Consider the following 23713-nt stretch of genomic DNA (forward strand, 5'->3'; position numbering starts at 1 on the left):
CCATAAAGGTTTTGTGCCACAAAAAATATTCCAAATATCCCACTTTTTTTTCTAAGAGTTTTTTTTAAAATAGCAGATCTACAAGCTCAGCTTGTAGATCTGCTGTTTTCAAATAGCCGGTCTAAAGTGCTCATGTGACCAAGTTGCTTCTTTTGGGTTGTTTTTCTAGACCTGGCTGCTTATTTCTCTCACAACATCTGGCAACGTTGCAGACAACCTGCAAGGTCTAGTATGGAGGCACTGGATGGAGGGGGTCTGACATTCTTTAAAAGTGTACCTTAACACCCAAGAAAACATTACACCACAATGTATTTAAAACTAATATACTACATGCTTGTCAAACGTAATCAATCGGTATGCTCAAAAGTGCATGGTTATTGTGATCAGTTTTTTCATTGTTGGAGTACACCAATAACCCCCCTGTCGCCTTGATAATGGTATGTTCCAACGATGGTTCATCTTTCCCAGTGAGATGCGTTGTCTGCAGAGCACAGAAAGGGGGCGGATCCTATAGGGCTCATACTATCCAACAAGTGCCAGCAGCTTTCCAAATAACTGCAGAAGTCCTCAAACTTCATCAGTCCTTTATACCATTCAAACTATTGTCACCTCCTCAAATAAAAGACATGAGTGAAACATCTGATACACAGACAATGGCTGCGCCAAAGATGGGAGATCTATCTGCGTCTGATCGGAAGCTTCTACAAGCTATAGTTGCAGGTATAATATTCTTTTAAATTAATTGATAGTAAAAATGTTAACCATTACAATATCAAATATCCAACTGATAGGGACAATTATATGCTTTTTCTTTCTTGTAGGCTAGATGATATTTAAAATATTCTAAGACCTGAAATGAGAACCCCATACCCATTCCAACATATCCTTGGGACATATCCTGCCAAAACATTTGAAATTATTACTTATAACACACTAATTAAAAAAAACAAGTTTGAAAAAAAATATTCTTAAAGGGTTTTTATACTATATGAATTACATGATTTATGCAATGTCTTGTAAACAAAAATTTCAATTTCGTTTTATTTTGTTAAAAGCATACAAAAATAAAAAATAAACACATGTATTGATAACATAGGTGTAAGAATGTACTATTGTTATCATCTTTGTTGAAACATATATTTTTGGTAAAGACGTTTTGTAAAGAATTTGTCAATTCCGTCAGATTCTAGAAAAACATAATTTAATCAGGCATATATATACACACACACACACACACACACACACACACACGCACATTTGTATTAGTTTAATTATCAGTAACAATTGGTAATAACTAACAAGTAATGCAAAAAATCTATGACAATTGCCTTAATGTTAATCATATTCGGTTTACTTTCTATAAAATATACAAAAAATGTCACTTGACTAAACAATATGGCTACAATTTAGGTAAAGCACCTTGAGATTAAAAGAATGGGTGGTTTTAGCTTTATTTAGAGTGATTTGAACAAGAATAATTAAAACAATGTTATCAATAATTTATTTTGCATTAACTTGTGTAGTGTATCCGTGTGTTCCAGTTTAGACAAAACATCTGAATATTTAGCAACCCCTCGAATGATTATGCTGTTTATTCGTGTGATGTTAGGTACTCTATAGAAGGCCAACAACAGATAAGAGCATCTGCTGCATTCTTGTAGAAAATCTCTTTTCGTGTCTTGCCAATTCTTGACTCAACACCCCAGCGATTCCCAGACTATGGGCCATGAGGATATTGCAAGAGGGCCCCTAAATAACTGGCAAAACTCTAAGATTATTTTATTTATATTTATAATACACTGTATATATTAAGAAAAAAAATGTACGCAAATGTGTTTTCATTATCATACTGATAAGTAGGATAAATAGGAAAGCTGCGAGATTTTCAAGTGGGCCCCCAGGAAAGGTTGAGAACCCCTGCTAAATCCCAAATCCAACCTGAACCTTTTGGAGAAGAATGATGTCCTCTGAATGTACTTGACTTTGATTCTGTTTATTTGTAGATGATTTGCAGGAGGCAGCCATGTTGCTTACAAGCACAGAGTTGCAAGTAAACTGTTTGGATGAGGTATGAAGACTGTTTTATGTTTATATCAGACTTTGACAAGTCTAAAAATCGTTTTTATTAGATTAAACCTCTTATTCCCAATAAAGAATTTCAGACAACCCTATCGTCCCTATTCTGGGGGCGAACATTCAGCAAAAATAGCAGATCTAGAAGGATAGAAGTTCACAACGTGTCAGAACACGGCACATTGTGAGCTTGTAGATTGGCTATTTTCAGCAAAGATATTTAAGTGTAGAGACAAAACAGGAGAGGGCCTAGTACAAAGCCCAGGGGGAATCCAGTCAACTAAGTATAGGTGGTTAAATCTTTGGCCCAATTCTATTCTGGGAAGGATCCAAAAAAAGCTATATATTGTGATGATGTTGACATGTTCAGAGCAACGGCTATAGAAAGCATATGTTCTGTATTGTTTCTGAGACATACGGAGGTGACAGCCCTTCAAGGTATAGATAATAGCATCATGCCACTAGATGTAACACTCAGACTCCTGCACATGCCATGGTCCATAAGTGTTCCCAGTCTGTCAAAATCAGGTGTGTGTGTGTGTGTGTGTGCGCTTTGGTTGTATCTCACATTTGGCTTAGCTGATTGTCTGCTTTAACCACTTACATAAACCTTACGTTCTTTGTTGACCGGGGTCCCCCCGGGGTCTATACATGTTGTTCTCCTCCTTTTTTCCTCCACACCAAATCCCGTCAGCGAAAACATCCGATCTACAAAGCATACAACTCGTTGCCATTTTGCCAACTTGGGTGTTTTTGACAAATGTGCCCAGAATAGGGATGTTAGGGTTCCTGTGGTTAATGTGCATACAGTATGAAACAAATGATCCTCATAGATCAATTGCCTCTCTTTCCTACATCCAGCATGGCATGACACCGTTGATGCATGCAGCGTGTAAGGGTGAGGCAGACATGTGTGGCCTGCTGCTTCAACATGGAGCCAATGTCAACTGTAACCAGCATGAATATGGATACACCGCCCTCATGTTTGCTGCTTTGTCAGGTGGGTATGCCTACTACAGTCAAATATTCAGTGTTCATTTCCTCTTCAGAGGGCCCAAATGTGACAATGTTTACACTCTCTGAGTTAAATTAATTTGAATGAGGTTTGATTGATTGATTGAAAACTATATTGACTGAATGCTTGAATACTGCAGAATTTGGAAACAGTACAGATAGTAGGCTACAGTCAACGGTTATGCTAAAAGGATTTCCATTGTGGTCCATAAAAGGTCACATCACTATGACCCAGACATAAGCATAAACAAACCCGATACACCCATATATAGGCAGGACTATGGCCACGTCACTATGATTCACACATAACCATAAACAAACCTGATACGCCCATAGGCATATCTATGACTCAAACATCACTGTAAACAAACCCGACCATATATGGTCATGTGCACATATTGGACCGACCGACTTCAAACTCGACGCAGACAGACGGGTTCAACGGATTCTCTAACAAAGTCCCGACACTATGACTCAGACATAATCGGTCGGACCAGCAGTACGAGATGGGTGTGAGGGCCGCATAGTAGCCTGAACCTAACTGAAATTTGCCTAGTAACCAGTGTACAGAAAGACAGGAAAACATAATATCTGTAACACATGATCCAAAATAACATATTCCCTTTTCTCTCTTCACTTTGTTTGTTTATCCCAAGCATTAATTAAATAGTCAGCAAATGCAAATACCTTGTGTTGAAAAAAAGGCATTTAACGGCACTATGCAATTAATTAATCTGGGTCCCCTGAGGGTCTAGACTAGCCCCCCTCCTTTTGTCTGTCTACACCAAATCCCATCACCGAATGTTTACCCCAGAATAGGTATGCTAGGGTTCATGTGGTTGTCTGTTTGCAGACAGAAAGGAGTTAGACTGTCCCCTCCCGTCCCACAACTATTGTCAAGGAGTCCTTGAACAAAGCTTCTGACCACTAAATGCTCCAGTAGATCTGAACCGTGGCCAACAATAGAATGCTGTGTTTATACTGGGCAACTCCCAGGTGTGAATGAGTGTGAATTAGAGCCTGACTGATATATCAGCCTGGCCGATATATCGTCCAAGACTTTTTTGCAGACATCGGTATCAGCAATTATGCACCCCATGTGTCAAGATCTTTTTTTTTTACCATAATAACACGTTACCATGATAACCCTGACCACAGCAACATCTCTCAGAATCTATCTCTCTGTTTGCTGAGTAGGCCCAATTATGTAATTTTGCATATCGTTGCTGCCATAATCTTTTTTAGTTTTTACAAAAACTAATGCCCTACTTTGTCATACTGTACAAGAGTGTCTCCCAAAAGTAGTGAAAATAGTCTACTACGATCTACAAGCTCACAACACGTTGCAATGTGACACATTGTTAGATGGTAGAATGGTAGATGGACTAATTTACCTTTTTTTGGGGGGGGGGGTAAACCATGAAAATGGTTAAGTATGTCTGTGGGCTTTTATAAATATTTAACCAATGAAAAGTATTAACAAGTGACAAAATAATAACTACACTGGATACGCTGGAAGACAGGTTATTTTTTTCCGATTTCCTGAGAAGTAACAGTTTTGGACACACAGGATTTCTGCCTGACAGCAACAATATATTTGATTATATATTGATATTTGATTTTAACCACCACAGGAAAGAGTGACATTACCACCATGCTGCTGGATGCGGGAGCAGAGACAGACCTGGTGAACTCTGTGGGTCGCACAGCTGCTCAGATGGCAGCTTTTGTGGGTAAGGATGGTGTTTTTTTTTACCACTTAAACACTCTACCCATTTCCCCACATCTAGACTACTGTCTTGTGACTTTTACCTTGATTCTTCTAGGCCAGCATGACTGTGTCACTTTGATCAACAACTACTTCTCCCGGGCGAGGCTGGACCATTACACGAGACCCCAGGGTCTTGAGACTGAACCCAAGCTGCCTCCCAAACTGGCAGAACCCCTTTATAAGATTATTATGACCACCAACCTCAATCCTGTCAAGGTGGGGCCTGTTGTTGGCAAAACAATTCCAAATGTATTTTTTACCGCGTGGCACCTAGCAGGTTAGTAGTCTAGTAGTCTATCTGTCTGTCCGTGTGTGTCTGTACCATAGAGTTAAAAATAAGGTCTGTACTCACAAGGCTAATCTCACAAACCACTTGACCGATCAGCACCAGATTTCTTTCTTTGTTTTTTTTTTTACATTTTGTGAATCTCAGCTCCACCATATTTGGGCAAGAGTGACACCATCAATATAACATCATCAATATGATCTCAGATTGATTGATTGATTGATTACTTTATTAACAAGTTTCTGAACAGTACAAAAGGTATATTTACAGAGAAAGGAGGGGTGGGGGTGGGGGTGGGGGCGGGGGCGGGGGAAGAGTATGCGATTACCAAGGATTTCCTTGGTGGAAATAGAGGAAAGTGGCAAGTTGCATTATTAGTTCCTTTAAAATCAACACCCGTCTTGTTTCTGCCATATAATTTAATATAACTTTCCTAACAAGCAGCTGTCAAATGATTATTAGATTGTTTGCCAGCAACTTCAATGCCCATGCATTATCTGATTCTGAAGATTTCACTTCAACAATTTGCAGGAGGGCCACTATAAATAAAATAAAATGTAAAAATATGAATAATGATAATAATAATAAAGTATTGATTGATTGCCATTAATGTTTGGCTTCACTTGAATAAAGTTCATTCATACTAAAACTCTTAAAAAAATGTGAGAGAGAGAGAGAGAGAGAGAGAGAGAGAGAGAGAGAGAGAGAGAGAGAGAGAGAGAGAGAGAGAGAGAGAGAGAGCGCTATAGGTGCAGACTATTTGTTTTTATATTTGGCAGCCTAGGACATACCCACAGACTGGTTGTTAGAGGGTTCCAACAACTTGGGATGCCCAAAAAGGCGGCAAAAAGGCTGGCAAAGTATTGTTCTATTTCTGCTATAATTGGCAGCCGTCACATATGGCGGAGACGCTGTTACTTATACCCATAGAGAAACTGAGTGACATGCTTATTGTATCATGAAGACGTATTCCATGATTTTGTGATGTAATCTCACTGCACCTTTAATATTTGTGTCCTTGTATACTCTCCTTTGTGTGGACATAAATAAATGGTTAAAATGTGTGTGCGCGCCCACGCACACACGCATGTCTGTCTGTCTGTCTGAGAATGATGACAGGGGTCAGAGAGTGTTAATAGAAACAGAAATCAACCACACGGTATATTCACATCAGCCTTTTAAAAGCTTTCTGATCAGAAAAAGTGCTCTGATCAACCACTTCTAAAAATGGGTGCTATGTGGTTGTCTTTTGGTCATTTATGGGGTTTAATGTAAAAAGGCGATGCCTATTTATTTTATTTTTAAAAAAGGCGTCTAGTGTGAACACAGCCTTAGCGAGTAGTTACTCAACACATTTTATTACAATATATCTGTGGGAATTTGCTTTTATCATTAAGTGTAAACTAAGACAACTGCCCGCTTGGTATAGTTGCCCGCTGTATATTCTCTTCCTGAGATCATGTTGTGTTAAATTAATGATAAAGCAAAACAACTTCTATGAACCCTTTCATATGGTAAATGTAGCTGGATGTATTCTGGCTCATTGAAAATGATAGTGTGATATAAATGGAGTGCTACACTATACTGTATAAGCACAGTCGGTTCAAAGTAGGCCTTAGATAGCCTAGTGCCCTTTGAATTCCACCAGGTGCACATGCACGCAGCAATCACAGTGGCACCCCTCCACTTCTAAATATATCTGTCTAGAAGTGAATGCAGGACACCGTATGTGATAACATGGTTACACTCTCCTCCCTTAGTCCCCTTGCATGAACCAACCAGCATTAACAACTTTCAATGTGGCGTCCCTATTTTGGGTATGTCAGTAGGCCTATAGACAAAACTAAAAGTATAGTTTTTTTTTCTCTAAGAAGAAATGACAAAATTGTCAAACTTTTCCCAAATTGCAGAAATAGATCTACACGAGAGAACGACTGAACTTGTGGATAAGCTATGGTCACAATTTGATCTACAACAAAGTACAGTATACATGTATAGGGTTAGTGTTGTTAGCATGTTCATTTACTTTCAACTTGGGACTGACATGTATAAACAATAGCATCATAAGTGATTCAAATAATTGTTTTAAAAAGCATTTTACGTTTCCTTAGTTTGACATCAAACAGGCTTTCTTCAGGGTACAGGGTGGGAGAGTGATTCTCTCCCTAGGAACAGTAGGTAATAGTAATAATTTCTCTGTGAACAGGCTTTGAGTAACACAAGATAAGCGTAATAACTTTTTTCATATCATAGACCCCCAAACTGAAATGTATTTGGCCACAGACCCCCATCTGAAAATACTTTTTGCCAGAGGCCCCCATACAAGATTTGTGTTTACCCCCTGGAACCTCCTCAAGGACCCCTGGGGGTCCCCGGACCCCACTTTGAGAACCATTGACTAAGATAGAAGCAACCCTGTTTTTTATTTAGTTTGACTCTGATGAAGTGGTTAATGAATATCTTTGTATCTTTTTTTGCATGGTGTGTGGGCCCTATTGCTGCTGTGTCAGATGGTGATGCTAGTGAAGGAGAGCCCCGTGCTACTGGAGGAGGTGGCTCTGGAGAAGTGTTGCGGCGTCATGGACAGTCTCTGTGAGCAGTGTGTGCAGCAGCAGGACATGAAGGAGGTGCTTGCCATGAAGATGCACTACATCAGCTGTGTTCTGCACAAATGCCTGGAGTACCTTCATGATCACGACGAACAACTGGACGCACTTGTCTACAGGTTGGCTTCTATCAAACGCACTCATGTTTGTTGCTTACTTGTTCACTGAGATGCTACTTGAACTCTATCATCCCTATTCTGGGGCAAACATTCTGCGAAAATAGCAGATCTACAAGATTACAACACAACACAGAGTTGCGATGCGTTGCAACGTGTTGAAAGCTTGTCTTTACACTGTATTTACTTGACCGCTTACCGTGTTGCTGGTAGACTAGGGACTCTTACTTCAATCTTACTGTAGCGGTCCCCTCGATCGTCACGTGGTTGAGGGGAGGGCTTTTGAGTTCTTTTAAATAAATTTAACTTAACTCTGATTAACTCAGTATTAATTATCTTGGATCTCTTTTACAATAATAAATGCAAAAGCAGCTTTTAAAGTCACAATGATATCAATTTACCTTTTCATGCAGTTTTAACCCCAAAGTATATTAAATTAGCCTCTCTTAGCTTCAATTTTAAATACTTAGGTCTGTAACCAAATGGACCCTCTAACTAAAAAGGTAACAATGAAATGAATTCACACAACCAAGTAGTTAGAAAAATAGAATCTCAATTATTTAGTTGTTTGTGCAATGATTGTGCAAAAATAGAATAGACATATACATGTAAACAACACTTTTCAACTCTTTCTTTCAACACTGTGCAGGTTCAAAACCTTAAAGACAAATACCCCTCTTCTTTCAGGAATACAAAATACCACAATACTGTTATTGCATAAACCTCAAAAAACAATAAATACCTTCTCAAAGCTATTAATCAAAAGTGTAAAACCCTTCTTTCAAACACCAAGTCACTTAAGGACAATATTATAATTTGTGGGCCCACACACACACTCACACGCAAATACACAGTCCCTTAAAGCCGGCAAAACTATTCTAATTTAACCTAAAAACCTTAAGTTGCAGGCCTGGTCGTTGCTTGGGTGCGTTGTGGCCTCAAATCACATTGGCCCCTTCACTCCTTGGTGAGCAGAAATAAAAGAGTGATACCTTAATGTTCCTTGTTACTCCAACAGTCACTCACTGGTGCAGGTTAGCAGCAGGCTAGCATGTAGTGCAGTCCAGACACAATCTTCTCATCCCACGTTGCCAGAGAACTATTTGTGAAGCCCTGGTTGCTGAAACTCTACTTGGATTGTCCTCTTTGTGTCCTCCAGTAGAGAACAACAGACTATCAGCTGATGTGCCGTGGCAGACCTGTCACTTGGTTCAATAAACCCTAAAGTCCAGTTTATAGACGACATACACAGAAATTACCGTTCACATGCGCAAGGCATCTTTATTGACAAACAAGGGAGATTCCCTTGTGTGTGTGTGAGAGCACACACACACACACACACACACACATAGTTTCGCTTTCGGTTAAACACAACAAAATAGCATGACAGAAGCCAACACGTACACCACCCCGAAGTGTGCACCCTTCAGAGGCCGTGGACCGTGCAGCTACTGTCTGTAGTCATAAATGTTCTGCCAAGCATCACCCAACGTGCTCGTGAGCCTCTCGACAACACAGCCTAACTCAAGTGCAACAGAAATCAACTACCTTTCAATTCACGTAACTGTGGCATCTTTCACTTAACAAATTGTCTTTGGTTTTACACTTAACTATATAGATATATACATTATTATGCGACAACGTTATTCATTAATATATCTCCTTAGATTATTGTCAATTATTCTTATTTTTTAGTCATTTACCCTCCTTTAAAATTTGCTCTAGAAATGAGATACACTACATGTTTCCTTGTTCCACTACTTAGGTTGACACTAGGCCTGCATAATTTTAGTTTAATTTTGAAACAACAAAAAATTTGATTGTGGCATTCTATTTCACAATACACATTCCAACAGTTTGTCACTTGTCACTGGACCTCCCTTAACAGGGTTGTTTTTTATAACACATTATTACATTTTTCTTGGTCTATGACGTCTAATTAACATTGCAAATGTAATATTTACTTACTATAAAAAAAAAAAACTTAATCTTCTGACACTACCCACCAATCAAAGTTTGGCACTTAAGTAATATTTGTAGTCATATTGTTGTATAATTTCATCACTTAAGTCCTTCGGACCTCCCCACTCCTGTGCCTCCTGCACCAGGGCGCAGTCCAAGGCTAGACCCCTTTCCACTTGAGGTCTACACCCAGGTCACCCTGGATAGAGAGTTCAAGCCTCCTGCTTCCCGGCGTCTTCTTTTCAAAGCCCACCGATCACAGGAGCATCACTCGCTTACATGACTGTTGCACTCCGGCGGTCGCTTTGAGCTTGTGATGGCCTGACTGTACATTGAGCCGGAAGCAGCGACCACACGTCTCCTGTCGGGGAGCACGCCATGGTTTTAATGCTTTTTGCGATCCGACCGGCGGGTGACCCAGTCGATAGCGATCCCTTACCCGTTGGCGTGGTTGGCGCCCCAGGCAGGAAACCGACGGTCTTGTCCTGGCCCCGCTTGGCTACGGGAACCAGAATATTAACCGTTTTCACCCGCCTTGCCTGTAACCGGTGAGTCACGCAGCTCCCTTCCGGTTAGGTGTGGACTGTCATCCACGCACCATGTGCTACCAACCCTAGGAGAGAGCGGCAGTCGGCACATCGACTAGACGGTTCCACAGCAGGATGTTGATTCATCCTTGACAGAACACGGGGGCCCTTCAGTCTCTCCCCAGCACTATACACTGTCTTTAACGTGCTCTGGGAGCCTTGCGACCCCGCTGCCGCCTGTTTCTGCCAAGGATTGGGGAGCCTACCCCCTAACCTCAGCAGAACTATGTGATTTGTGTTCAACTCAATTACATATATGGACCCAGGAACGGCACGTGATCGAGGGGCATATATGAAATAAGTCGAACCACGGTCCTAATAAATAGAGTGGGTGCGCCTGTCATTCATACTCTCACAATTCCTAATGCATTCCACTCTAACACTTACCCGAAAGTGGGACAGACATTCAGCTGCAGCAGTCACACGGTCAGTCACACTGGTCTGGCGTTCTACAGCAGCACACCTCCTGCTTACAGTAGATACAAACATGTACACTTAACAATGACAGAAGGTACTGTTCTTGACCAATTCCGCACCTTCAGCCCACACGTCTCTGACGTCAAAACGTCAAAACATACATTTAAAGACAAACTCCTTAAAAAAAAACAACAACAAACAAACAGGACTTACAGAGGCCTTCATTCATTCGGATGACATACATATAAAGACACATATATGACACACTGTAGTACTATTGAGGGGTCTTCCCTAGGCCGGCCTTTCCTGTAGTATTTTTGGGGTCTTCCCTAAGCCGCGAACCCAGCTTAATTATAGCCTGTAGTATTTTTGGGGTCTTCCCTAAGCCGCGAACCCAGCTTAATTATAACCTGTAGTATTTTTGGGGTCTTCCCTAAGCCGCGGACCCAGCTTTACCATAACCTGTAGTATTTTTGGGGTCTTCCCTGAGCCGCAAGTCCAGCTCACACATGTAGTATTTTTGGGGTCTTCCCTAAGCCGCGGACCCAGCTTACATGTGACCTACCGCTCGGACCCAGCAGCGTCCTCCAAGGCCCGTTTACGGTCTTTCGTCACCTCCTGTAGTATTTTTGGGGTCTTCCCTGAGCCGCAGTCCCAGCTCACAACCTGTAGTATTTTTGGGGTCTTCCCTGAGCCGCAGTCCCAGCTCACATACATATAAAGACAACATACAACAACATTTAACGACATATAACGTACACAACTTAGGCTACTCGATATCTTCTCCCATGAACCCGGTGTGGTTTGCGATTTAGAGAGCCGTGCAAAGGCAGCTAGTGTAGTGTCTCATAGAAGTACAGAATGGTGTCTATAGGAGTATAGAATACAGAGAGACAGATGCTGGGAGGATCGACTCGGTCCACCCAGCCACTAACGGGACATCATGGGGTATAGGAAGTACAGAGCCTAAGTATTAATACACAAAGGTCATTCAATCTGCTGTTCAGTGGTGACTTCACATGCATGCAATCATATTTACACATTATCTTTAACAATTGACCTAAATTTGGTATAATACAATTCACATATAGCACCGCGTGTACCCTTCCTGGGGCCCCAAGGAATTGTAGCACATAGTGTATGGGCGAATTGTTATTTGAATCTTATGGATCCAGCGGTCGTCTGGACTGGACAGGGTCACGGTCGGGGTCACCAGCTGATGTGCCGTGGCAGACCTGTCACTTGGTTCAATAAACCCTAAAGTCCAGTTTATAGACGACATACACAGAAATTACCGTTCACATGCGCAAGGCATCTTTATTGACAAACAAGGGAGATTCCCTCTATACTATGTGAATCAAAGAACAGCAAATTAATGATATTAAAACAATACGACCTGATATATCACGAAGGCAATTCGCTCCACATCTAGGTCTGCATGCAAACAAGCGTTCGGTTCAGCGCTTGGAGAATTCTCCCGTTCTTATCTTTAGCATTCAGTATATCAAAAACAGTGGATGACACGTTCAGCCTTCTAATTGGAGTACAGCTTCTGTGCTCCACACTCTATAAAGTAAAGGTTGACGGCCCAAGGTTCCACAATGGACCATCACACCTTAACAGTTCAACTGTGGAAGTTAAACTGGGCCTAGAAACGACTGTTCACGTGCTATGAACTGACTGTAGACTCACTGTGAGCTTGTTAGCATTGACGTTAGCCTTTAGCACAACAGAAAACAACAGTCTCTGAATTTCGTGTAGAAAGTCTTCTTGTTGTTGTCAAACGTGCAGCTTGTCCTCTCATACTGACTGCTGTGCAAACACTCATGTAAGACACAAATTACACGCAGGTCTGTGCACTGCAAACATATAATATCATACAGAATGTCTCTGAATGAAACCACTCGTTACATTACGTTCCCTCTCTTTCTTCATGTGTCCCACTCTCTCCCGTCCGGGCAGCAACACACTCTAACAGCTACGTTCCCCACAGGAATGTTAACCCCATAAGTGCTGGTCAGAATAAACAAGAAAACATTACTTTTAAACAAAACAAAGCAAAACTCCTAATGAATTAGTCATGAGCTATACATTACGTTTTTAAACAAAAACACATACCTTTTTAAAGCCTTTTAACACTTTTTAAAACAAACCATTCATTAAATGATTTTAATACTATTTAAAGTATAACTTATTTTATAGCTGGGTTGCATTACAATTTATAAACCGCTCTGGATAAAGCCCAATTCATACTTCATCGCACGACTGTGTCGCACGTCGAAAATAGGCGACCTACAAGCTCACAACATCTGCGAAATGTCTAAATTCACATTTTTTGTTGAATGACATTTTATCCTATAAGTGCAATGATGTTTGTACATACTGCTTGTTTAAATTTGTATTAATTATTTGCCTAATGTCATAGTCTGCTAAGGGGGAGGGACAGTGATGGATATCCACAGTACCAGGAGAAGTTTATCAGGGACTGTATCAAGAAGTTTCCGTACTGTGAGGGCACTGTTCTTCAGCAGCTGATGAAAAGTGTTGCACCAGTGGAAATGGTAAGTGTACTTTGTACAATTTAATAACCTTCCGATTAAATGTACCATAGACTTCCTCACACAGTATAGGAGTGAATTTAGATGTGGGGCTTTTGAAAAGGACAAACATCTAGAAAAAGGAAGCTCCTTGAATGCAGAAAAATAAGTACAAAAAGCACCTTAACAGCAAGGAACACTAAAATGCTTTCGACATACAGTACATGCAACACATTTCTAACTAAACTTCTTCCTCAGGCTGCATTGTAAGAACTCTAACTCAAAACGCCTTTTCTCAGTATCCGTTCTAGTACTATTCAATATGTTTCTGCATTCAAGGATCTACATTTTTTTTCATGTTTTTTTCCCCATTGTTTTGGGCCAGTATGGAAAATCCATTGCTTATTATTTAGTGTTATATGCTTATTATATGCTTATTATATATGCCATTTTCCATGCCATCTGGAAAAACTACCTAGATTTTTTAGATTTCTTTTAATATGCTGTATCACCAGTTGGTCTCGACACGCCAGAAACCATGAGACAATTCCGCTCTCGTTTTCCAGGGCGCTGATCCAAATGCTGTTTCCGTGTTAACCCAAGCCTTGACAGGCCAGATGGCCTTCGTGGATGCAGACTACTGTGCCACATGTGGGGAGAGAGGTGCAGATAAGAGATGCTCCCTCTGCCAAACAGTAAGAAAATGTCTCATAAAGTCTGTCGACAGTTGATACAAGAATGCACATTAAGAAATCCAAAATATGTTCTATAAATCATTTTTTAACCCTTTGTTTGCTTTTGTCTTGAAGATGACATACTGTAGCTTGAGCTGTCAGAGGCTCCACTGGTTCACCCATAGAAAGATTTGTAGGTCACTTCAGCAGAGTGAGAGCCAAGAGAAGGACACCCCAAGGTTGAAAGAACTTAAAGGTGCTCATCATGTTATCTCTTCCATCTCTCCGATCTAGTGCTGCAACTATCAATGATTTTCTTGATTATTCTATCGATTGCTTTTTCGATGAATCGAATAATTGAGTAGCCTGTTTATTTAATAAATGTTTTATTATTTATTGTGTCAATAAATCAACGCAAAAAATGTGAATGGAGTTTTTAAATAAAAATCGACTAAATTGATTAGTCCGATTAACCACTTAAGCCCTATTTTATACTTAAAAATAGTCAATCTACAAGCTTGCAGATCTACAAGCTTGTAGATCAGCTAATCGATTAAATTGAGTAGTTTGATTAAATGTTGCACCCTAACTCTGATGTACCGTTCTGAATCTGGGGAGTGGGGACCCTTAGAGGTTCTATGATGTGTTTTTTTACACAGCACAATAAAAGATTGAATCTGCTGAGGTGTATGTTCTGAAAACATCAGATTCGGATTTGAAATTAATTAGTATATCTAGACTCAACTGAATTATTTTGCTTGTACCGTAGCTCATGTGCTTTTATGGGTTACACGCAGTTTAGAGCAGTGTTTCTCAAAGTCAGGTACAGGGACCCTCAGGGGTCCTTGAGGGGGTTCCAGGGGGTCCCCAGCAAAATGTGTTAATATGTCATCAAAGTCACTTTAACCACCTTAACTACTTTGCTGTTTTTTATGTTTGGGAAAATATTGAAAACTTTGAAGATTTTGGAATCATTTTGGAATGTTTTGACATAAATCTTTTCTCATGGGTGTCCCTGGCACAAAATCTTTTCAGATGGGGTCTGCGGCCAAACCGGGGTCCTTGACTTGAAAATGTTTCAGAACCCCTGGTTCAGAGTGCCATCTAGTGTTAAGTAAAAGCAGTGGCTCTGTCATTCTCTGCTCTCTGTCAGATGACGAGAGTGACTTGGTGAAGGAGACGGCTAACTTCCTCCAGGAGCTGTGCATGAGGGCGGAAGAGGAAGTGGCTGCTGCAGCAGGCTGTCCTGGAGAGAAGCTGGGTGGTCACTCCAGCTCCGCCCAGCACCCCCCCTTTTAATGCCCTCTGGTAGAAGGTACAGGGTACCCAAGTGTGGCTTAAATAGATTCAAAAACTCAATTAAACTGTTAAATGATGCTTTGAAATAGGACTGATTGTAGCTAGATGAATCTCACAATTTGTGCATTTGTGTAGTGTTCTCTTGTTATGTATTTCTATTGCACTGTATGTTTTTTGTATATTTGTGGGGCTGCAGCCAAATTTCCCTTGTGGGCAATAAAGTTTAGCTTGACCTTGACCGTGACCCAGGAATGAGAAGATGGAGGACCGTCGTCGATGGATGGCCCGGAACAAAACTACAAACCATATAGCATTTGTAGCATCCAATTGAAACCATGTGTTTTTCTACTGTCGATAAACCAATTCCATATTGCAAGAATGGGTTTCAGTCCCAGCTTGCCTGTTAAATGTTAGGTTTGACAATAACATTTTGACTTGTCTGTCAGCTGGCTGTAAAAATGTTCAACAATATACTGCGTACACACACACACACACACACACACACACACACACACACACACACACACACACTACACACACACACACACACACACACACACACACACACACACACACACACCACACACACACACACACACACACACACACACACACACACACACACACACACACACACACACACACACACACACACACACACACACACACAGTGTTGCATGAGGCCATGACATCACTCACTCACTCACTCTCCATTGTCTCTCTTCTCTATTATAGGTGTGATCGTATGTTGTAGTGTTGCCGTTTAGGCATCCGCCAGTGTACAATTACTCTACATACTGTTTTAAACAGGCATAGAAGAGGAAGGACGACTTTTAAGATGGAATTGATATTCAACATTTTTAAGTGCTATTTCAAAAACAGATTCTGTATGATATAATACTGTATAACGAAGCACTTTTTTTTGCCTGTCTAGCACCATGTTGTTTGCTAAGGTGCCTAATGTGGGACAACATTTTATTCAGTAAGGTCCAATGGAACACACTGTATGGACATCTTATATATAAATTCTGTACTTATGGAAAAGAGCAGTTTCCACTTAAACAAAAATAAAAAAATAATTTCATAGTGTGTGCCTAAGTCATATACAGTACAAGTGGGTGTGTTGTTTTAATAGTTTATGAGGCTTGCTTTTTAAATGTACATTGTTTGGACAATCGCTTAAGTTATACGTTATGATATCAATAGTGCCTCACTAGATGAGGTACATTTTTGTACATAAACTATACATTTCCAGTTGTGGAAAACGTTTCAGGATCTTAGTTGTAAACACTAGATGGCAGCTTCTCCCTTTCATCATAATTCAACTAAATCCTCAATAGTTTTGACTTCACTTTAATTTGTGACCGGATCACATGTCTGACACCATCTCTTCACAGCAAAGATTATCTTCACTTAACCAAGTGACATTCAATTACATTAGAAAAGGAAAGGCTTTTTAGTTCTTGAGAAAAAAAGCTGAGATTCAACTTCAAGACGAATTTGTCCAGTCAATGAAAGTGCAGGTACATGTTTACATGAACCTGCACTTTCCAAATTCACCTAAAGCTTATTTTGATTTAAAAACATGGAGTCCAGCTTTCAGATTTACAGTCTCCTTAGCCCTTGAAGTAACATCTTCAAAGTAGGTAGGGTTTCAGGTCGTGGAGGAGAGAAGGGGCCCTGAGTCTTGTTGCGCTCACTTTCTCACACATGAGGGACATCCTACGGCAATGCGGCGGAGTTCTATAGACATCTACTCCCTTTTCCTCCGCGCATTGTTCCGTGTGCTCTGCAGCGGTGTGTGTCCCATGGGAGAACACTGGACCCTACGCTCATAGGCACAACTAATAAGCATGGTCCCTGTCACGGTGCCTGTCAATAGGAGTCATAACTCAGCCCCCTTCCTCTCAGTTCCACTCACTCCATTATCTCGCAGCTCCACTCACCGATATGTCATCCTCACTCTGGGGCTGTGGAGACGCATAAAAGGGTCGATCTCAAATTTCCGGTTTTAGAGATGTAAAAATTAGCAAATGCTGCAGTCGGATCAAATAACTTTGATAGTCGTCTTTCAGGCCTCCGGGTTCATCTCTCCTGCGTTGTCCAGGCCCGCTGCGATGTGACAAACACAGCTTTTTGGGGTAATTGGAGATCATTTTGACAGCAAAGCTTTTGAGGGGAAAAGGAGAGAGAGGGAGAGAGAGAGAGAGAGAGAGAGAGAGAGAGAGAGAGAGAGAGAGGAAAAAAATATCCCTTTAACAATAATGGCATGAGCTGGACAGTTTTGGAGTGGATTTATTTTCACTGGTATCAAAGGGCAGGCATAGCCAAGGAGAGTTGGGCTAAATTCATTGTCAGGGCCCTGGGAATGGGATGTAACGGGACACCTTGGTTCTTAGGGGCACAGTTTCGGCAGGATGAAGGGGGGAGAGGAGGCTTTGTCTTGCTACTGTATAATTTGGATAATACACATACATCACATTGGTGAGCTCATTCAAGGCATTTTGGTTAGATGATGAGACTCAGTCAGAGAATAACAACATATACATTCAAACCAAACTTTAAGCCCTAATTGTGAATACTGTTGATTCACTGCCCCGCTGAAATTATTTAGGTGCATATATCGATGTATAACTTTCTGCATTCAAATCTTTCCATCTATAACCCTTTTTAGTTCATGTTATTTTGTGTTTGTGATATACATTTTATGTCAGTTACAAGGGCAGAGAGTTAAAAAAAAGTAGGTTACACTGAAAAAGCCTCTCACCCCCCAAACCATCCTGTCTACCTCCGACTCCACCTTTTGGTCTATTGTGCTCAATGAGCCTTGCTTCAATTGATCTATTCAATATCATGGATGTGGGCATTTATTTAGGGAAGAATACATCAGACGTGGGTCACACTGCTGTGCAAATAAGCCTTTTTCGTTTGACTTCACCTGTTTGGGGACTTAACCTGTTTGGAGCACAGGTGCATGTGGTTCAATGCTGATAGCTTTATGAAGAAGTCAGTCACTGAAAACTGTAACTTCTTCCAAAACCTTTAAGACTTTAAAAGAGTCTTACATATTTAAAAGATATGTGTGACATATTGATATGCTTCAGTTTAAACTAGGCTACTGAGGTGAAGATTGATGGAATTTAACCATATAGCCAGTAGCCTATATGGTTAAATTCCATCAGTCTTCACCCCAGTAGCCTACTCCAAACTGCAGCATATCAATATGACACACATATCTTTTTTTTTTGTCATTTCAAATATATAAATATAAATAAACAAATGGCTTACTAAAAGGAATAAGTAGCCTAGGTTTGACGATCAAATTACACACCACATAATATTATATTTGTATTGTTATTATTATTTATTATTATTATTATTATAATAATTGTTATTATTATTTGTCTGGTCTTGTCTTCTTTACCTTATATATACTTAGAGGTCAGTTTTAAGGTAGACCTAAAATCGAATACAAATTGATTCCGTTTGACACTGATTTATGATACATTTATCCATAATGTATAAACCAGACATATTTTTTTCTGTGTGTGTGTGTGTGTGTGCGTGTGTGTGTGTGTGTGTGTGTGTGTGTGTGTGTGTGTGTGTGTGTGTGTGTGTGCGCGCGCGCGTGTGTGTGCGTGTGTGTGCATGTGTGTTTGTGTGCGTGCGTGCGTGCGGGGGGCGGTGCACGTGTTGCACTGACACTGTAGTTGTGGGCGTACCTATTCCTAAAAACGCCTTGTTCATTCATAAGCTCGCTGTTGTCAAACAAGCTGTGGGTATATAGAGCCTAAACTACAACTCAAGAAAGGCAATGAAGTACAGTAGTACCTATAGTCTCTACCCACCATCATCACATCAGCAGTAATAACTGCATCACTGACGCACAGAACGCACAGACCTTCCAGTGCAGCGATGCTCCTTTGGACGCGCGGACACCTGTTGGCGGGGTTTTTCTGCATACTGATGAGGGAGGGCGTCCTCCACGTCTACGCTGTCAAAAACGACGCGACAGAGTCGTTAAACGCTCAAGTGATCGATACGGTTCTGGATCAGGACGTGCCGAATAATCAGTCCATGAATCGGGCACAGAACGGAGGCAGGCAGCGATCCAGTGATGCTCCGCGTAAAGGTGAGTTTTAACCCATTAAAACCCCAGCAGTGGAAAGCTTTCACTGAAAATAGCAGATCTACAAGCTCACAACCCATTGGTGGCGTTGTGGGATCTGCTATTTTCAGAGAAAGCTTTCCCCACAATAACAGAAAACAGAAAATACACTAGTATTGAGCCCTGAGGGACTCCAGTTACCCATATGGGGTTTAAGTGCTTAACCCATTAAGACCTGAGGCCGATTCTACAAATGCCTTCTAAATCAAACAGTTTTTTTTTAAAAACGTATGTTGCTATATCAGTGGTTCTCAAATCATGTCAAGGACCACCTAAAATGATATGTATTATTTGGCCGCGGACCCCCAACTCAAAATATTTTGTTCCAAGGACCCGCCCCCCCCCTCACCCCAGAAGCAAAGATTTGAGTTACAAATGTTCACTTAAAAAAATATATATATTCAATGATTTGTGCAAATTTTCATGATTTAAAAAAACTTGCAATCTGAAAACTGTATTAAGCTGTGGTATAGTGTTAGCTGAACTGTGTTGTGAATTGGATGTGTGAAAATGCTTTCCATTATGCATTATATACTGCGTTTATATGCCTAATATATTTCCATACCGTACTTGTTTTTACACAAAATGAATCTTTTAAAGTAAATATCAATGTTCAACGGTGCTCAAATTGAGAGTTAAGCACATAAACCCTATAGTTGACTGGATTCCCAAGGGTTCTACACTATAGTGTCCCTCCTGTTTTTGCTCTACAATAATAATTGTCTTAACTGAAAATAGCCAATCTACAAGCTCACAATGCGTCACAATGCGAGACGCTGTGAGCTTGTAGATTTGCTATTTTTGCGGAATGTTGCCCCAGATTAGGGATGCTAGGGTTTGAGGTCTTATCCTTTCATCTCCATTCCGATTCCCAATTTTCATAATTTTTTTATGGCACTTCCAATGAAATGGCGTGTAAATGTGCATTATTATCACGCCTCAGTGCATCCAGTACCAAATGAAATCCTCTTGCGGGTCTATTTGGTTACACAAATTAACATTTGCACATATGCAGATTTCTATGTATGAATTGTATTTTCCTCTTCCTCCTTCAGGTGGCCTAACTCAGAGTCAGGTTGGTTGTCGAGAGCTGAGATCCACCAAGTACATCTCAGACGGCCAGTGCACCAGCATCAACCCCATCAAGGAGCTGGTGTGTGCAGGGGAGTGCCTGCCCTCCCACCTGCTCCCCAACTGGATCGGTAATGGAGCGTACACAGGGAAATACTGGAGTGCGCGGGACGCCCAGGAGTGGCGCTGCGTCATCGACCGCACGCGCACGCAGCGCATCAGGCTGCAGTGTCAGGACGGCAGCTCTAGAACCTACAAGATCACGGTGGTGACCTCCTGCAAGTGCAAACGCTACTCCAGACAGCAGAACGACTCGGGGCACAAGACGGAGGGAGGAGGAGGAGGAGGAGGGCACGACAACAAGGACCAGAGCCGTTCCAAACGGAGGAAGGAGCAGAGGAAAGCTGGACTCCCTGAAGACTGGGCTGGGGAACAGTCTTAAGAAGTAAAGCCCTAAATCGTGCTGCCAGGGGACTCCTGAGCTGGTTTTCTATCCTACCGCAATGTTAGTTGCATTAAATCGGGGACATACGATGAATGTGTCCTCATTCTAGCTGTTGAATCAGGGACACGAGGTGAATGTGTCCATATCATTCTAGCTGTTGAATCAGAGACATAAGGTGAATGTGTTTAACTACCTGGTAGGGTGGAAAACCACCTGTACATGGGGTTCGGACCCACAGCTACGCACACACAGACTCATACGACCTATTTTCTACGCAGTAAAATCCATTTAACTCCGAAGAGTGTACAAATGGAAATGGTTACATTTGTACACTTTTTGGAGTTAAATTAACACTGAGGATTTTACTGTCTAATGCAAGATGTTTTTTTTTATTATACAGAGGAATATGCAGTGATTTCTCAGAGCAGCTGGTTTGCCAAAATTGTGAGGACTTGTTGATGCCGAATGAGATGTTGAAAATTGGCAGACAAGCAGCACAAGATGTAAAGCAAAGAAACCTATCTAAATCTATTATATGCAAAATATTGGTTCATACAATCTGCTATGCCATTCAGACTTCAGTCTCAAGTAACATTAATCGTCCTGCAAATGTAAAGTCAGAGACCCGGGAGTTGTTTATAATGTTTTTCATAGTTTATAAAAAAAAACAAAAAAACATAGGTTCATATATTGTAGTGTGATGTAATGTGCTGTATATGAAGTGATTTAAGGGGTTACATTTCTAAGTGAATTCTAAAGGATTGTATAACAATGTAATTTATTATTTTGTTTTTATACAAGGATTATTTCTACCTTATGTTCTAGTTAAGATAGCCACTGTGTCAATCCTTTGGGAAACAATAAAAAGTTAACTAGATCAAAACTGTTTACGTGGTGTTTTCTCTTTTTTTCATGCAATGTTGACTTGCTTGCAACACAATGCTGCAGACGGCTGCAGACACAGAGCAAACAGGAACACGCTAACAACAGAGGCATTAGTCAATGATGAAACTCTCCTTTCATCAGACACCCTACTCGCTTTTATTGTGAAGGGATACCCTTACCTTCAGGCTAATGGGGCTTGTTCCAGCAGCGGCAACATGTTAAGATGCCTTATTGTATCGCATATCCTTTCATTTCTCCACAGTGAAAGCTTGTGGACTAAGCCATGCAGTGAATGGAGCACCCCCCGTGCAAAATGTCAACAGGATGTTTAACCGAGGCTAGCTACACAAGGATCAAACTGCTGCATTAAGTGGATTGATGTCCCTTTGTGCAATAATACTGTTGTGTAGCTTCAGTGACTGCTGGACATCATAGAAATGGTAAGGTCTCTAGGCAGTGGTTACCAAACCACTGTGTACCAAAACCATTGTGTGCCGACTCCGAGGCACAAGTCCAGGTGTCCCTTGGGATTTTGTGACAACCACACATCTATATTGCAATATATACAACTATTAAAAAAGTTACTAATTATTTACTTTATCAGTACTTTTCCAATTTCCCAAAACAGAAGCAAATTCTATACCCTAAAAATAATATCTTAACCACTTTCAACCTGGCGTCACTATTTTGGGGCATATTTAGGTGATTGAGGCATGTTTTAGATGTTTGATGATGTTGTTTTTATTATTTTCACCAATTTTCCCAAAATAGCTAAAATAGTCGATTTACACGCTCACAGTGTGTTGTAGTTAGGCTATTTTCACTCCGAATACAGGTGTGCCTTGAGATTGTGACTTGCCCTTTGGTGTGCCTTGGGCACAAAAAGTTTGAAAACCACACGTCTAGAAATTGTGACTAGCAGACAGAGGAAAACAATAGTGGATGTCTATTTCAGGCAGTGTTTGAATAGCACCTGTATCATTTGCTGGTCATGTGAAAACCTGTATTTATGGTGATTATCTTTGACTAGGTATTAGAAATAACAATGATCTGAGGAACAACTGCAAGAACTGTTCACACGGTTCTGTGTGCTTTGGTCAAATCCTCAGTTTTGTGTAACTAATTAAATGTGATGCCTCAAGTCATCCCGACTGACTTATCCATTCAACATCTGGTTCTTCTTCTGTAATGAGTTTAATGTTTTGTTATAATGTGATTGTTGTGTTTTCACCGACAGCCATGAACAAAAGCGGATTCATCCTCCATCAATGCAGTTTTACACGAACTTGAATGAACTTAGCACACATAAACGTGTCTCCCTGTCTCTCCAGCTCTTTAGTCAAGACAAAATACATTTTAATCCAATCAAGAGAGAGGGCCCATTTATCATCTTAAATTTGATAGTTTTTGAATAACAATTTTGCCAGCTCATTATTTTTGTTTCATTACTTACCAATTTCACTTGTTTATCCTGTATCTTGTATAAGTTCTCTCTCCTGAAAAAATATCAAACACCACATTTAAATACAGTAAATGGTAAAATATATGGTACTGTGCATTTAGCAATACAATGTACATTACATTCACAGACACACACTCACACAACAATGGCATAGGCAACCATGCAACGCTCATCGGGTGCAGTTAGGAGCTTTCTCAAGGACACTTCGACATGCAGCCAGGAGAAGCCAGGGATCGAACTCCGGAATCTTCGGAGTCCCAAGCGGCCACTCTATCACCAGAGCAAGTTGTGTTTTATTTACTGTGTACTGTAGCTGCAGGAAGCTCAACCTGATGGATGA

General features: G+C 40.8%; 2 protein-coding genes across 2 annotated transcripts; both read left to right on the forward strand.

Moving 5' to 3' along the window:
- Positions 1 to 602: 602 nt before the first annotated feature.
- Positions 603 to 15342, forward strand: LOC311061724 (ankyrin repeat and MYND domain-containing protein 2-like; the record flags this gene model as incomplete). The annotated part of the gene is made up of 10 exons (XM_084080414.1): positions 603 to 720; positions 2004 to 2068; positions 2935 to 3073; positions 4722 to 4820; positions 4914 to 5074; positions 7655 to 7869; positions 13258 to 13393; positions 13936 to 14064; positions 14179 to 14299; positions 15197 to 15342. The coding sequence occupies exons 1-10, from the start codon at positions 627 to 629 to the stop codon at positions 15340 to 15342; spliced, it is 1305 nt and encodes a 434-aa protein (XP_083936540.1). The 5' UTR covers positions 603 to 626.
- Positions 15343 to 19149: 3807 nt separating this feature from the next.
- Positions 19150 to 21856, forward strand: sostdc1b (sclerostin domain containing 1b). The gene is made up of 2 exons (XM_084079719.1): positions 19150 to 19474; positions 20566 to 21856. The coding sequence occupies exons 1-2, from the start codon at positions 19258 to 19260 to the stop codon at positions 21021 to 21023; spliced, it is 675 nt and encodes a 224-aa protein (XP_083935845.1). The 5' UTR covers positions 19150 to 19257; the 3' UTR covers positions 21024 to 21856.
- Positions 21857 to 23713: the final 1857 nt, after the last annotated feature.

The sequence above is a fragment of the Gymnoscopelus microlampas genome, assembly GCF_963454915.1.
Source record: "Gymnoscopelus microlampas genome assembly, chromosome: 15".
Lineage (NCBI taxonomy): Eukaryota > Metazoa > Chordata > Actinopteri > Myctophiformes > Myctophidae > Gymnoscopelus > Gymnoscopelus microlampas.